Raw genomic sequence first — 16,234 nt, 5'->3', positions numbered from 1 at the left:
AGAAAGCTCTCTTTAAATGATGGGAGTGGGATGCTGTGCATGCCACCACAGTCCTTGGGTAATGACTGTATGTCATAAATAGGATATGGCATTTCAGAATGTCTTTAAAGCTATTTCCTTTTGTTCAACTAATTTAATTTACCAAATGCTCCTGGGAAAAGGGAGGGGGGCCAAGATGCTGACTCCACATTTCCTGAAAAATCAACATTTTCTTTTTAAACTGCTCTCAAAGCAATTGCATCTGATTGTTGTCTGCTGGCTCCCTCAAACTCTACCTCTGTCAAAATTCTGCCCCAGCAGGTGTGAGAAAGAATAGATGCAGAACTTGAGTGAATACCCACATCTGTTTTTGGAAAAAGAGAACAGAAGCAGCACAGAAGGAAGTAAAAGAGATAATTGCTGGCTTGAACTACAATACATTTTACTTGTGGGCAGAGGGCCAGCTTACAGCAGGCGGAACATGCAGGCCCATCTTATTGGAATTCAGGGGTGGGCCTCCACTCTTGTCCGGAGACAGCTGTAAACCAGCAGCCCATAGCATCACAATCAGGCACTGAGTTTTGTCAAGGAATGCTGATACGTACAGAAGCAGCTTTGTCTGCCTCAACTGCACCCCTGCCTGGTGAAATGACAGTCAATCTCTGATTCCAGATGACAAGAACTGGATAAAAACTTAAAACAAATGGCGACCTTTCAAAAGATTAATTTGTTTACCAACAAAATGTTCCCTCTTTGTCATCTGAGATGGGGGTGACCTTCACTTTCCCATATCTAGCCTGAAAGGATGCTGACTATAGTCATCTGTTAAGTTAACTCCATCTCAGCAATTATTCCCTTTTTTTATTTTTAGTGACAAGAAGGGTTTATTAATTCACTCTGCTTCTTGTTATGGTTTATAAATGCAACAAGCTCATTCTGAATTACTGCAGTGTAACATCAATTTGTTTAAATCTAATTCTGCTACCGTTGCCAAATTATGTTGTGACTGTAATTGTGGCCATATGCATGGGCTTAAAACACAATCATGTTCTGAAATCGCCCTTCTTTCTCCACTCCCACCCCCTGCCCCCACCCCTTACTTCTAGTGCTTCTTCTAATCATTTGACATTAACACAATTGCCTCACTTTCTATCACTTTATCATTTCAGAAATGAGTATGCTTTCAGTGAGAGAGAGATTACTATGTACACCCCAAGTGAAACAGTAAAGAATGAAACTATGATTTGTGAAGTGTAGTTGCTACCCAACTAAGTTAGTGGAAAACACTGCATAACATATGACTCATAAAATCTAGAAATCATAATAGTATTAAATTCAACCTCATGAATAAATAAAAGATTCTAAGTTTACATTGCATTATATATTTATTTATTTGGAAAGTGGGACCAAAGAACTGGTATAATTCTACAGCAACTCATATCTTGCCAAAAAGAAAAATGTTTTTATGATTCTTTTCTAGGTCATAACAGTTATAATCAGAGTTATTTGTGCAGCAATTCAAAGCAATGTTTGGTTTGGCTATTTTGTTATGCATTCATAATCGTTCTTTTAAAATTCATGTTAACAGATACATGTTTCAAGCCTTTTAAGAAACACTTTTTATTTAAAAGAAATAAATCAAAGTCAAATTTTCTGTAGATCTCTTAATGTGTTATACTATAAACTCTAACTGGAACTAGATGTCAGTGAGGAAATGTGAACAGTACCAGGGATTTCTTCTTGCTTCCACATACCTTTGAGGACCTACTAGAAAAAATGTTAGAAGGCTGTTTGTTACTATTTGGCAGACTGAAGATATTGAAAAAACCACCAGTGAGTCTCACTTTTAACACGTTTTTGGTAAATTGATTTTACATAACAGAGTCACAGGATATACAATTTTCAAGATAGTTTTGCAATATGAGTATGTTGTGGCAGGGGTTATATGTGTTTTCAATGCACTAAAATCCTTGCATCAGCCTCTTATTATCAGGATGAATACACTGCTTCCTAAGATGGAGAAGATACCAGCTTCTGGGAACAAATAATGTAAAGTGGCTACATATTCACATTTGCTCTGTCAAAAATGTCTAAGGTTATTTACAGGCTTTTGACAAGCTGATCAAGTTTCATAAGAAGTAAGGAAACACATGGCCCTCAGAAGCCAAATAATAATCCCCTTCGAGTGTTTAGTTCTAAAATGGTTAGCTTTGATGATGCCTTTCTAATTAACTATACATCACAATGCTAGACACATTACTCTAGTTTGGGTTAGTACTTTTGAAATGATTTTTATAAGTGGTAAATCACAACTGCATTTATCCCCAAATGCTTTATATGACTGTTTAAAACCAAATACCTGAACAAACTTCTTTCACAGTGCTTTTTGCACAATGCTTCTGTTTTGTAAATCCAAAATGAAAATACTGTTTTTCAGTTAGTACTACCATACAACTATATCAACACAAAATGATAACTATTTGATCAAAAGGCTGACAGTTTGAAAAAAATATACATAATGTACATCCAATTTTAAGTTGCTCTGGTGTAGATATTTATGGCATCAAGTTTGACAGAAAAAGGAGATTTAATACAGTAAATGAACATCTATTAGCTATATGTTATAAAAGGCAAAGTGCTTTCCCAAATTCTCTTTGCTCAAAGTATATAGATACAACATCCAAGGCATTCATTCTATTTGGAAATTGGAAAAATATATAATTAATGACTAAGAATCTGTCCCAAGTTTTGGATATAATTTTGAAATCTCTATTTACTGAAGTCTGAATCTTCATTCAGATTCATAAAGCAAAGCATAATCCTTTTTAAATCTAGAGGTATGCCTTTTAAAACTCCAGTACTCATCAGAAAAAGTTCGCATGAAACACAACAGTTGCCTCGGGCTACAAAGCCTCAGTACTCCTCCAGCTAAGCCAATATTAATTCTAGATTGAAGAGGAAAACCAACAACAACAAAAGAGAAATCTGCTTCTGTCTGTGTTGCCAGAGAAATAATATTTGTATTTCAAGAGCTTTGGGCTCATGGGAAGCAGATAAAAACCCTTTCACATTATTCACAGTGACATTTTAAATAAAGTTTCAGCAGGAATAAAAATATCTAACTTTCCGGTTATTTCTTAGGCTATACAAGTATTTGTAAGATAAAGTGCTCTTAAACCAAACCTGTTAGAATAACATAAAGCACATATAAAGAAACTGAAAATACATTTCAGGGTTACATGAATGAAGTAGGCAGTTGAAAATGTCTATGTAGGAAATTTGGAAGATTAATCTAAGAGACTATTATGCTAGTTAGAAATGGCTTTGCAATTTAATTCTAACATTAATCTTGCTTTTAGTTTTGATTTCACCAAGTCATACATTTAAGAGCTTTTGAGAGAAGCCAAAGGTTAAAAATATACTTACAAAAATAGAGATGTTACCTCAGTAATTGTTTTCAGTGTTAGAAATGATCTCAAATTAAATAATTTCCCAGTTAAAATGAAGCACTACTCTTAATTCTCCTAAGAAAACTCCACAACATGGAAAGAGTACAATCCTTGCTTTAGGACAAGGTAGCATCTAGTCAATGGCAAAAATGGGCATCAACTCTGAGATCTCTTACTGCAAATCTACATTTGATTCTTTTTCCCTCTCATTATTTTGCTGACACAAAGGATTAGTCCCTGCTTACCTCAGCTTTAGAATAATATTCTCATATATTTGTACATTATGAGAGTATATACAAGTGAAGAGGATTCTGTGCTGTTGTTTTATTTTGATTTTTCTAGTGCTAAGCCTACTATCAAAGAAATACAATATTTAAAATTTCTCTATTAATTCTTTTTGCTGGTAAATTATTTCCTCATTAAAATTATGGTACTAGATTATTTAGGAATATCAAATAAAATAGAGAAATCTGAATGAGCTACAAATAAGTCTTTAAAATAGGCGTACATTTTCTTAATCATTGCTAATTACAAACAGAATGAGAGCCACTCCATCTCCAAAAAATTCCAAAGACAAAAGGATCACAATCTTTACTTAATATCTACATTACATCTTACACTACTAATAAATGACTTTTATTTCTTAAAAAATAAGAGCTCATTAAAACAACTCATTACTTACACATGCTTTTCTCTGATTAATATATGGTAAACTGATTCCATAGTTCGCATTTACAGCAGCTCTGTGGTGGATGTTTTCAGGATCCTGCATGATTTTTACATTCAACCCTATCTTTCGCTGAAACAAAGAAACAATGAAACTTTCATGCTGGATGAACAAAAATGCTTACTAACATTTTATATCCTCAAAGGAGTTTAAAGTTCTTTGGAAATAATTATTTTAATGAAATTCTCACTGGAAAAAAATATATTTGGATCTTTTATTTAGGCTGCTGATCAGTCCCTTTTATTCACAGAAAAGGAACTTTCTATAGGTTTTCCTCCGTATATCCCATTGCTCCCACAAATACATCCTCAGACACATTTTCTCAAAAATAACGCTGGAAGCCAACCAAGGTGGGCAAAGGACTAGATAGAATACCTGGTCTTAATTTATTTTTAGCTTTCCAGGTCAAGGATTTTGCCAATGAAATCTATACCACAAATACACAGGCAGAGGGCTCCCTTGGTCTGTTAATGTGGCCACTTTCCTCTAGGGACATTTACAGGTAAATCTCAATTTGGGCCTGGTAAATTTACAACAAATTTATCTACTCCTTCACAGAGATTCTGTTATCTGCAAGAATAATTTATGCTTTCATTAGGAAAAAAAAAAAAGCCTCTTGTTTGAACCACTTATTCCTCATTTTAAATAATTCAAATTAGTTATCATTGACATGCTTAAAAATAAACCATGAGAGTGGGCCACATAGTGGTGGTGGGAAGGGGCACTAGATAGTTGTCAGGACCCCTAGGTGCCAGTTCTCCTCTTAACTGCTCTGTGTGACCTTGGGTAAGTCACTTCACCTCTATGGAAGTCAGTTTCTTTATTCGCAAAATGCATGTTACACTTCATGGTCTCTTGAGGAACCATGCCCGAGCTTTGGGATTCTATGATTTTAGGCTAAAAGATAATTTCGCATGTAGGGAATATGGTATTATTAATAATTTCTAGTCTTTTGTGATTTTTAAAATTGTAATACAACGCATATACCATAAAATTCACCCCTTTAAAGTGTACAATTCAGTGGTTTTCAGTATATTCCTACAACCATCGCCGCTATCTAATTCCAGAACATGTGCATCACTCCAAAATGAGACCTCATACCCATTAGCAATTGCTCCCCATTCCCTCTTCCCACCAGTTCCAGGCAACCAGTAATCTACTTTGTGTCTCTACTGATGTATATCTATTCTGGACATTTCATAAAAATGGAGTCAAAATATGTAGGTTTGTAGGCTTTGTAACTTTTTTAAAAGGAGGTTAGAAGTACCGTGAGCAACTTAACTGTTTTCCCTTCAATTAAGTGTCTTAGTTTTGAGGGTGATCTGACGCAGTTGTTAAAATGGTTGTAGGAATCAGACAGATTTGTTCATGATCCAGCTATTTCTTTGACATAAGCATTCATAAAGGGTCTGTGCCTAAGGTCAAAGTGAAGAAGGCGGCTACAAAAATATCTACAGAATGTATGCTAGATAAGCATAGATATGTCTAGGTAAGGTCTTTCTTAACAGATATTCTAAATCTTCCTTTTACTTTTTAATAGCATGTTTGTTGTTGTTGTTTTGAGATGGAATCTTGCTCTGTCACCCAGGCTGTAGTGCAGGGACACAATCTCCGTTCACTGCAACCTCTGCCTCCCAGGTTCAAGTGATTCTCCTGCCTCAGCCTCCTGAGTAGCTGCGATTACAGGTACATGCTACCACACCTGGCTAATTTTTGTATTTTTAGTAGGGACAGGGTTTCACCATGTTGGTCAGGCTGGTCTCGAACTCCTGACCTCATGATCCACCTGCCTGAGCCTCCCAAAGAGCTGGGATTACAGGTGTGAGCCACCGTACCCGACCAATAGCATTTCTTAAACCAAATCTCCAAATAACTGTCCTCAACTGTCTACTTTATTTAATCTGGGCAAGAATACAGGATTCAAACAAGGCATGTCTATTTCCTTCTCCTTGAGGTACATGTGGTCACAAAAGTAATGTCATACCTAATTATAAATGGCTTTTCTTCTGTGGGTAACACTCACAGCACTACTCCAGGGTTTTTGCATGGAAGCAGATTGCCTCTTCTATTGAAATTAATACCTGAACATAATATTTTCCTTCTTAAACGTTCAGAATAATTGCTATTCTACCAAGGATTGGGAAATTGCTAATATGTATTATATTGACTGGATCTGGGTTTTTGTAATTAGGGTATTTTTAAAATGTGTGTATTCTGGATACAGAATTGATGGTAATAGCTTCATCTATCATGTCTAAGCTGTTAGAACTTTTTAATTATGGGATTATTTGCTCAGTGGGCCATAGCAGTTTTCTTAGTTTTATCATGCTCCATCAAGTTTGTGTGGTTATAGGTCTGGTATAGGGAGGAAATGGCCAAATACAGAATCACTGTTAAAACTGGCCTTAAAATCCTGTAGTGTTCTGCTTATTGTTAAATTCTGTAGCACTAGACATAGTTATTTCCGAAAAGAAATCAGTATGTAAATAGAAATCCAACAGAAATGATAGATGTACTATCAATTCTTTATTGTTGGGTTCTAAAGCAATGACTTGAGGTTAAAAGATAATTTAAAAATATTAATGTTCTCATATTTACTATTTTGGTACCAATGCTTGTGTATACCAAAATAGTAATATGTAGCACACATGATTTAATTGCTCTTTTCAAAAACACTTAAAAGGCATCTATGTTTAAAGAATATTAACATAATCATATGAGCATAGTGGCTCATTCCTGTAATCCCAGCACTTTGGGAGGCCGAGGTGGGTGGATCATTTGAGGCCAGGAGTTCGAGACCAGTCTGGCCAACATGGTGAAACCCGTTTCTACTAAAAATACAAAAATTAGCCAGGCATGGTGGCGGGCGCCTGTAGTCCCAGCTACTTGAGAGGCTGAGGCATGAGAATTGCTTGAACCCAGGAGGTGGAGGTTGCAGTGAGTTGAGATCATGCCCTGCACTCTAGCCTGGGCAACAGAGTGAGGCTCAGTCTCAAAAAAAAAAAAAAAAAATTAACATAACAAATGTTTCACTGAAATTCACTACCAAATACATTCAAAACCTAAATTTGTCTTACAAACCATCTATTGTGATATATGGGAAAATACTTACAAACATATGCTGTATTATGAGACCCAATAATAAGGTTTTCAAGAAAATCAATTATAGACTTCAAAAACAAAAATAAAATTAATCATTCCATTAAGCAGGAAAGTATGCTCTGGAAGATGATCATTTTTTACCAACAGTAAGATAAATATCAGAAATAATTTCAGAAAATTTTAGTAAATTGGTCAAGAAAAGATATCAATGTATGTAATCTATCTTGAGTCACTACACAATCTAAACTTTGTATTCTCTCCTTTTGATGGTAATTACAAGCAGATATATCAAATGTGACTCTCATTCAGACTTTGGTTTGTAAGAACAAAAGTTATTATCAGAGCCAATTACTGTTTTACCTACATGGCTGCACAGAAGCAGGGAGCTCAATTTTCATCTCATCAGTGATTTTGTGGTATTTATTTTATTACTATGCCCACAAAGCTATATAAGAAGGAAATAGCTTATGCTATTAAAACTAGGGTTGGAATATAGGAGGCTAAGGTTTCTTTTAGAAGAACTTCTGAATTAAAAACACTAGGCAGCGTGTAATGCCAGCTCCCCAGACATGGGTAGACCATAAAATGACACACATCTGAGCAGTAGATCCCACACAGAGTAATCAAAATTGAAATGCTTCACAAACAAAGTTGAGAGAGGCTATTTACTAAGTTACAGTATTATCAACAGTGTTTGCTGCAAGTAATGTCTTCTAAAGTGGATATTGCTTAATATCATATTCCCACTGGTTAAAGACAGCTGCTGTTTAGTCTCAGAAGCAGAGAAAAGAAAAATACAAAGAATTTAGTCACCTTTAACACTCATTCTTTCAATCACTGTCTCATGTAATACAAAGAACAATAGACGTCAAGTCCTGATTTGAGCTGTGTGATCTAGATTTCTCATTTGTAAAACTGGGTAGTAACACTTAGCTTCATAGGGTTGTTTGTGAAGTTCAAATGACTAATGTACGGTTAAGTATCTTATAAATTATAAAGTACTATTCTGGAGCCAATGTGAAAGAGGCTCCCACTGGACCCAAAATAACGATTACAATGGATTGAAACACTTCAAACATATAAAAATCCATGAGTTCTTAATAATATTCTCTTCCCCTCAAAAACCTAGTTGATAAAATTGATAAATTAACCTAAAAATTGATAAATAAAAGAAGTAATTAAGCAAAAAGTAAGTAATTAAAACTGGTTTTCAGAGTCACCAAAGAGTTGCTAAAGAAAACTTCCTCACAGAGGCTAAAAAAATGCAAAGGAATGATAGAATTCTAAAAATCACTACTTTGTAATTCCTAATGAAATAATGTGTTAAAGCAAATATCAATGGTTGCTAATATCATTAAGTGAAAGGTTGCAGAGAATTTTATAAAAGACAAAATTTTAAAAGACATTATAAAATTTTATAAAAGACAAATTCAGCTGATAATTCTCATTGATCAGTCTTAATATTATTAAAAGACAAAAAAAGAAATTGCCTCTTGATATGCTATAAAAGAAAATACACAGGCACTGGGTATAGCACCATTGTACAATAAGAAGTAGTCCTGCCAAAAAGACAGAATCTGAATACAATCAAGCTTCTAGATAAAACTACCAATTTACAAGAGATACTAGGGACAGAGGAACATGTAAAATGGCACCACGGGATTGCAATCAGATAAATCCAGACTGTGAGAAGAACCTGTATGACAAATGACCTGGTTTCTTCAACAAATAATTGACATTAAAATTTTTTTATTTTTAATTTTTGTGGATACATAGTAGGTATATATATTTATGGGGTATATGAGCTATTTTGATACAAGCATATAATGAGTAATAATTACATCAGGATAAACAGCCATCACCTCAAGCATTTATCCTTTCTCCGTATTACAAACAATCCAGTTATATGCTTTTATTTTTAAATGTACAATAAATTGTTCAGTATAACAGAGTGACCAGCCAGTGTCACCTTCTTTTGATATACTAGATCTTATTCATTCTATTTAACTATATTTTTGTGCTCATTAACTATCCTCACTTCTTCCCAAGCCCCACACTACACTTCCCAGCCTCTGGTAACCGTCCTTCTACTCTCTATCTCAGTGAATTCAATTGTTTTAATTTTTAGCTCCCACAAATAAGTGAGAACATGTGAATCCTGCCCTTCTATGCCTGGCTTATTTCACTTAACATAATGATATCCAGTTCTATCCACGTTGTTGCAAATGACAGGATCTCATTCTTTTTTTTTTTTTTTGGCTGAATATATTCCATTGTGTGTAAGTGCCACATTTTCTTTATCTATTCATCTGTTGACAGACACTCAGGTTGCTTCCAAATCTTGGCTAGCGGGAATAGTGCTACAATAAACATGGGAGTGCAGATATCTCTTTGATACACTGATTTCCTTTCTTTTGGAAATGGGATTGTTGGATCACATGGGAGCTTTATTCTTAGTTTGCTATTGTTGCTGTTTGAGACAGATTATTGCTCTGTCACCCAGCCTGGAGTACAGTGGCACAATCTCTGCTTACTGCAACCTCTGCCTCCCGGGTTCAAGTGATTCATGTGCCTCAGTCTCCCAAGTAGCTGAGATTACAGGCATGCACCACCACACCCAGCTAATTATTGTATTTTTTAGTAGAGATAGGGTTTCATCATATTGGCCAGGCTGGTCTTGAATTCCTGGCCTCAAATGATCTGCCCACCTCAGACTCCCAAAGTGCTGGAATTACAAGAGTAAGACACCACGCCTAGCCTATTTTTAGTTTTTTGAGGAACTTCCAAACCGTTCTCTATAGTGGTTCTATTAATTTACATTCCTACCAATAGTGTAGGAGGTTTCTGTTTTCTCCACATACTTGCCAGGATTTGTTATTGCCTGTCCTTAGATAAAAGTCATTTTACTGGGGAAGATGATATCTCATTGTAGTTTTGATTTGCCTTTCTCTGATGATCAGTGATGCTAAGCCACCTGTTTGTCATTTGTATGTCTTATTTTGAGAAATGTCAATTCAGATCTTTATTTATTTATTTATTTTTTTTGACCAAGTCTCACTCTGTCGCCCAGGCTAGGAGTGCAAGTGGCATGATCTCAGCTCACTGCAACCTCCACCTCCCAGGTTCAAGCAGTTCTCTTGCCGCAGCCTCCCAAGTAGCTGGGATTAAAAGCTACGACATCACGCCTGGCTAAATTTTGTATTTTTAGTAGAGACGGGGTTTCACCATATTAGCCAGGCTGGTCTGGAACTCCTGACCTCAGATGATCCGCCTGCCTTGGCCTCCCAAAGTGCTGGGATTACAGGTATGAGCCACCATGCCCAGCCTCTTTTGCCCATTTTAAAATCAAATTATTAGATTTTTTTCTCCTAGAGTTGCTTGAGCTCCTGATATATTCTGGTTATTAACTCCTTGTCAGATTAGTAGTTTGCAAATATTTTCTCCCATTCTGTGGGTTGTCTCTTTGTTGATGGTTTCTTTTTGCTGTGCAGAAGCTTTTTAACTTGATGTGATCCCATTTGTCCATTTTTGCTTTGTTTGCCTGTGCTTGTAGGGTATTACTCAAGAAATCTTTAAATGACATGTTTTAAACGAGGGAAACTGTTTAGATAAAACGAAATACAATTATAATGTGTGGACCTTGTTTGCATCCTGATTCATGCAAACAACAGTAGAATGACAATTTAAAGACAATTGGGGAAAATTGCACATGGACTGGGAATTATACAATATTCGTGAACTGTTGTTAAGTTTTTGGCATGATGGAGGGAAAGATGGACAAGGATGTTTGCAAGAGAGAGACTATGGTGCTGAACCATTGAATCAGTTAGAAGAGATTTAGATTATATACCAGAAAACACTAATGGGGTCTATTCTCACTAGTTACAGGTGATAATGGTTATTTTTAAAAATCTTTACCAAATAACATATGATAAAGTGAAATGATATAATGTCTGGGATTTACTTTCAAAGACTTTGCCAAAAATAGTAGAGGGAATAGATGAAATTAGAATGGAAAAATTATGTTAACTGTAAAAGCTGAGAGATGGTTATACGGATTTTTGCTTCTATTCAAAAATACATTTTCTTAATAAAGTGTCAACCAAAATTAAGGTGTAATTAAAATGTAATGATTCATTATTTTATTATTAATTCTTTATTTTATTTATTTATTGTTTTATTATTAACTCTAACACTCTATGCTCTATTACCTCCCCTCTTATCTCCCTGTTAAGGCTAGAAGGATCAACAAAGTAGAAGCCCTCCACAATCATAGCATCACTTAACTCCATGCTGCTTCTAAATAGCCCAGCTGCTGCCTAACTGCCTCAGGTTCACAAAACCTAAAGGCTTACCTACTTCTATTGAGATGTGGCCTTCCCGTTTTCTCTTTCCTACAGGAGTTGAACTGGAGAATAAGAGAAGGGTTAGGGGAGAGAGCTAACATTTATTCAGGTCCCATTTTGTGGCATGCACCAGAACAGGTGGGTGTGGTCATATTCAACTGATTTTAGGATTTTAGTCCTAAAAATAACAATAGGAAGTATATGATATTGTCACTACTTTGCCAATGAGGATAATTGGTTAAGTGACTTCTCAAGGTCACACAATCCAGAAGTGAGGAGACAGGATTTGATTTACGTCTCTGAATCCAAAGCCTTATTTCATCACAACATACTGCCACATTATAAAGAAGTGTTAGGTGATGCACTCTTGATTCAACTTCCTATCATCCTATCAGATCCTTTACCCACTCTACTCCCCACAGGCACTGCGTGGTCCATGCTTCACTGATTATTACATAGACCTCCTTAATAGTCCCTTAGATGGGTCTGTTTACCTCCAATCCATCTTCTGCATGATGGCCTGCCCTTAATCACTGAATCGAATATGTCTCTCACCTTTAAAATCCTCCACCAGTTTCCCTTAGGGTGGCATAGTCTGAACCATTCCTACTTTCCAGCCCCCACTCCTGCCATTCCTTCCTGACAAGTCTGTGCACTTTTCATGCTGAATGACCAATGCCCACACACAACACGCTCTCTCCACCTCTGCAAGTGAGCATGCTGTTCCTTCTTCTGGGAATGTCTTCTTCTTCCCTCTTCAGTGTCTTCTGGTCACACTTTTATTCAAACTTGAATTTCAGTCAGGCCCAAATTACTCTGGGAGGTCTCCTCCAACCTCTATCTCTCCTTCTTTAATTCCAACAAAATTCATTCATTCATTCAGACACTTCTTGAGAGCCTAGTAGGTGTTAGAAACAGGAAAGATGAAGTCCCTGACCATGTGGATCTTACATTCTTGAAGGTATGTGACGAATCAGACAATAAGCACATAAACAGATATAAAATTAATTTCAGATTGCCCTAAATGCTCTAAATAAAATACACTAGGATAATGGGATAGAGAATAAGAGAAAACTACCTTAGATATTATGGTCAAGAACAGCCTCTATGAGGAGACAACAATTAGACTAAGACCAGAGTGATGAAACTGAGCTAGTTAAGCAAAGATCTCTAAATGACTGAGGAGTGAGAAACTGATGATTCGTGAAAGGAAATAACTGTAGAAACTAAGGCCTTAATAAGAGGCTGGCCTTAATAGGAGAGGGACACTTCCATTATGATTAGAGAGAAGGCACAGAAAGTACATCTCGACCTAGAAAGGCTGATGTATTTGGTTAGGATTCATTTGTCTATATGTGACTAAAAACTGGAAGAATATCGTTTAAATAGGACAGAATTCAGTCTTCTCATGTACCTGAAGTCCAGAGGTAGGTTGTTCAGGGTTGATTTGGAAGTCATAAAATTGTTAGGGATCAGACCCCTTCTAGCTCAGTACTCTTCTATCCCAATATGTGGACCTACTCTTCCTGTCTAAGATGGCTGCTAGATAGAGTTCCAACATCATAGATTCATCCCACGTAGCAAAAGAGAGGAGGGAGAAGAAAAGGATCAAAGGGCACAAGCCAGTTCTATCTTTTTAGAACATTTCCTGAAAGCTACCCATAATATTCCCCCTTACATTTCATTAGCCAGTACTTGCCTATATAGCTATAATCAACTGCAAAGGAAGCTGGAAAATATGGTCTTTACATGGGACAGCCATATTTCTAGCTAAAAAGATCAAGGGCGTTATGACAAAGAAAGAGGGAGAGGAATACTGGAGATACTAGCAGACTCTGACACAAAAAATGAGGTAGGTGAGTATGAAGGGAGATCATCAGCTGAAAGTAAGGGGAGACAAGGGTGCTAGAGGTATGAAGAGAGAGGAGAAAGTTTAAAATAGCCATCTCAAGGGATGAGAAACTGATTTTGCTACAGAAACGTGCTAGCACATATAGGCTGAATTTAGTGCCCACCAGAAATTTGGGGTCATAAAATTAAAGTCAGACCACTAAGCACCATTGTGAGATGTACTACAGCTATATTTAGCTTCTCAGATGCAAACACAGAGCAGTTCGTTAGGTTTAACCAGACTTGTGTTTTGTCTCCCAGGCATGACAGAGGGAAAGATGGACAAGGACGTTTGCAAAAGAGAGACCATGGTGTTGAACCACTGAATCAGTCAGAAGAGATCTGACATTACAAAACAAAAAACCCTTCTGGGGTCTATTCTCACATGGCAGAGGTAGTCAATTGCTAGCACTAGTTCAGCTGCTCAGAGAAGCCATTGGGGGCCCAGTTCTTTTCTCTCTTTCTGCTCTACAATCATCAGGGTGTTGCCTTTTGTCCATGCTTGTCATCCCATGGTTGCAAGATGATTGCTGCAGCTCCAGATGTCATATCTGTGTTTAAGGAAGGAAGAAAGGAGAAAGGGAAATAGGGGCAAAGGAACATGCCAGCTGTGACTATCCCCGTTATTAGAAAAGCAAAATATTCCCTGGAACCAACCCCCAGTAGACTGCTGCTCGGTACTAACCGGACAGAACTGGGACACGTGGAAATATTTTGCTTTAACGAAGGCTCAGAAATGAGGAATCTTATTCCTTATGACATATTGCCACCCTAAGTAAAATCAGTTCTGTTAGTAATATAGGTGAGGAAATAGATATTCGGCAGAGAACTAACAATTTCTGCCACAACCATGGCATCTAATCTAGCTGAGAAGGAAAAGACAATAAGATAAAAGTGATAAATAGTGAAATAATGAGAGGTCAATGGGTTGAAGGTCCTCATAGTGTTGAAGAATTGTTGGAAGAACATACTATATGTGAGCTGGCAGTCTAGGATGCAGAGGTCATACTGCTGTGCTTGAAAAAGATTTTCAACATGATACACTTAATGGTTACATCAAAGCCCAGGCATTAGGCATACCCTCTGGCTCTACAAGAGCATGTTTTCCAAAACTCTATTATAGCATTCACTACTCTGTCTGTAGGGGACCTTTCAAATTGCAAGTCATATTCTCTAGTGTAAGCCTCCAATAACTTTCGCTCTCACGTGGTAATATCCAAAGTCTCACAATGGTCTACAAGATCTGGCTCCTCCTACTTTTTCCACTTCACTCTCCCTTGCACCCTCCTCTTCTTTGGTACTCACACTCATAATTTAGGGTCTTTCTTCTGTCTAGATGCATGTCCTCCAAGGAGGCACATGACTTGCTCCTTCAGAGCCATCAAATATGTGCTTACATGTCACCTTACAAGTTAGACCATCCCAGTGCTCCCTATGTTCCTTTCCCAACTTTTCTCTCACCAACTAACGTGCTATTCACTCTGGCCCTCCATATCCATGGGTTCTGCATCCATGGATTCAATCAACAGTGAATTCAAAATATTTTTTAAAAAATGTATCTGTACCAAACATATATAGACTCTTTTTCTTGTCATTATTTTCTAAACAATAGAGTATAAAAACTATTTACATAGCATTTACATGGTATTAAGTATTATAAATAATCTAGAGATTATTTAAAGTGTACAGGAGGATGTGCATAGGCTATATGCAAATATTACACTATTTTATATCAGGGTTTTGAGCATACACAGATTTTAGTATTCAAGGGAGATCATGGAACCAATCCCCCATGAATAGTGAGGGACAACTGGATGTTTACTTTTCAAATTGTTTTTTGTTTTCCTAATGACTACTCAATCCCAATTAGAATGTAAGCTCCATGAGAGCAGAGAAATTTGGCTGATGCCTAAAATAGGGCCCAACATGTATTAGGTACATAATAGAGGTTGATTAGTACTTATCAACAAATAAGAATAATAACTAACACTTATACAGCACTCACTATACAACAGATACTACTGTTAAACTGATTTTGCAGATGAGGAATTGAGGCATGGAGAGGTTAAGTGACTTGCCCAAGTATAGCTAGTAAGTGATAGAGCCAGGATGTTAACCCACAGTTCTAACCACTATGCTGTCATCTAAGAGCCTACTCCAGGCTAGGCACTGTTTAGACACTGGTTACAGCAATGAACTAAACAGAGTCCCTCTGCTTTAGAAATAAAATAATCAGATGCAATGGATAACAGATCCAGGATTGGATAAGAGAGGAGTAAAAGTCATTTGGGAAATAACTCGGGCAATCTAAATATGAACTGGAAATTTATTATATTCAAGAATTATTGTTGATTTTATTAGGTGAGATAAAGATACTGTGAGTGAAAGAGAAACAGTTCATTTTTGAAGATTCATGTTAAAAGCATTAAGGGGTGAAATGTCATTAGGTTTTTATTTTATTTTAAAACACTTCAATAAAAATAGATGAAGCAAAAATGGTAAAGGTTAACAACGGCTCAATCTAAGTGATGGAGAAGTGGTTATTTATGTTATTTTTTCGTATTGTTTTAGTCTGTTTGGGCTGCTATAATGAAGCCTGGGAGCTGGCTTACCCCTGTAATCCCAGCATTTTGGAAGGCCAAGGCAGGAGGATCACTTGAGCACAGAAGTTAGAGACCAACCTGGGCAACATAGCAAAACCTTGCTGCTACTAAAAATTTAAAAATTAGCCAGGTGTGGTG

The 16,234-nt window shown here is 36.6% G+C and overlaps 1 protein-coding gene across 1 annotated transcript in view; it reads right to left on the bottom strand.

Moving 5' to 3' along the window:
• Window positions 1-1,351: 1,351 nt before the first annotated feature.
• LOC105531423 (IQ domain-containing protein H-like) overlaps window positions 1,352-16,234 on the bottom strand; it is a 55,790-nt gene continuing 40,907 nt past the window's right edge. The window contains exons 5-6 of the mRNA XM_011969347.1: window positions 4,111-4,227; window positions 1,352-1,743 (exon numbers count right to left, since the gene is read on the bottom strand). Of these exons, the coding sequence (XP_011824737.1) occupies window positions 1,666-1,743; window positions 4,111-4,227 (195 nt within the window). The 3' untranslated portion in view covers window positions 1,352-1,665. The remainder of the gene's footprint in view (window positions 1,744-4,110; window positions 4,228-16,234) is intronic.

The sequence above is a fragment of the Mandrillus leucophaeus genome, unplaced genomic scaffold (assembly GCF_000951045.1).
Source record: "Mandrillus leucophaeus isolate KB7577 unplaced genomic scaffold, Mleu.le_1.0 Scaffold12, whole genome shotgun sequence".
NCBI classification, from domain to species: domain Eukaryota; kingdom Metazoa; phylum Chordata; class Mammalia; order Primates; family Cercopithecidae; genus Mandrillus; species Mandrillus leucophaeus.
Note: the sequence above shows the minus strand (reverse complement) of the source record. Positions and strands in the feature narration are given on the sequence as shown.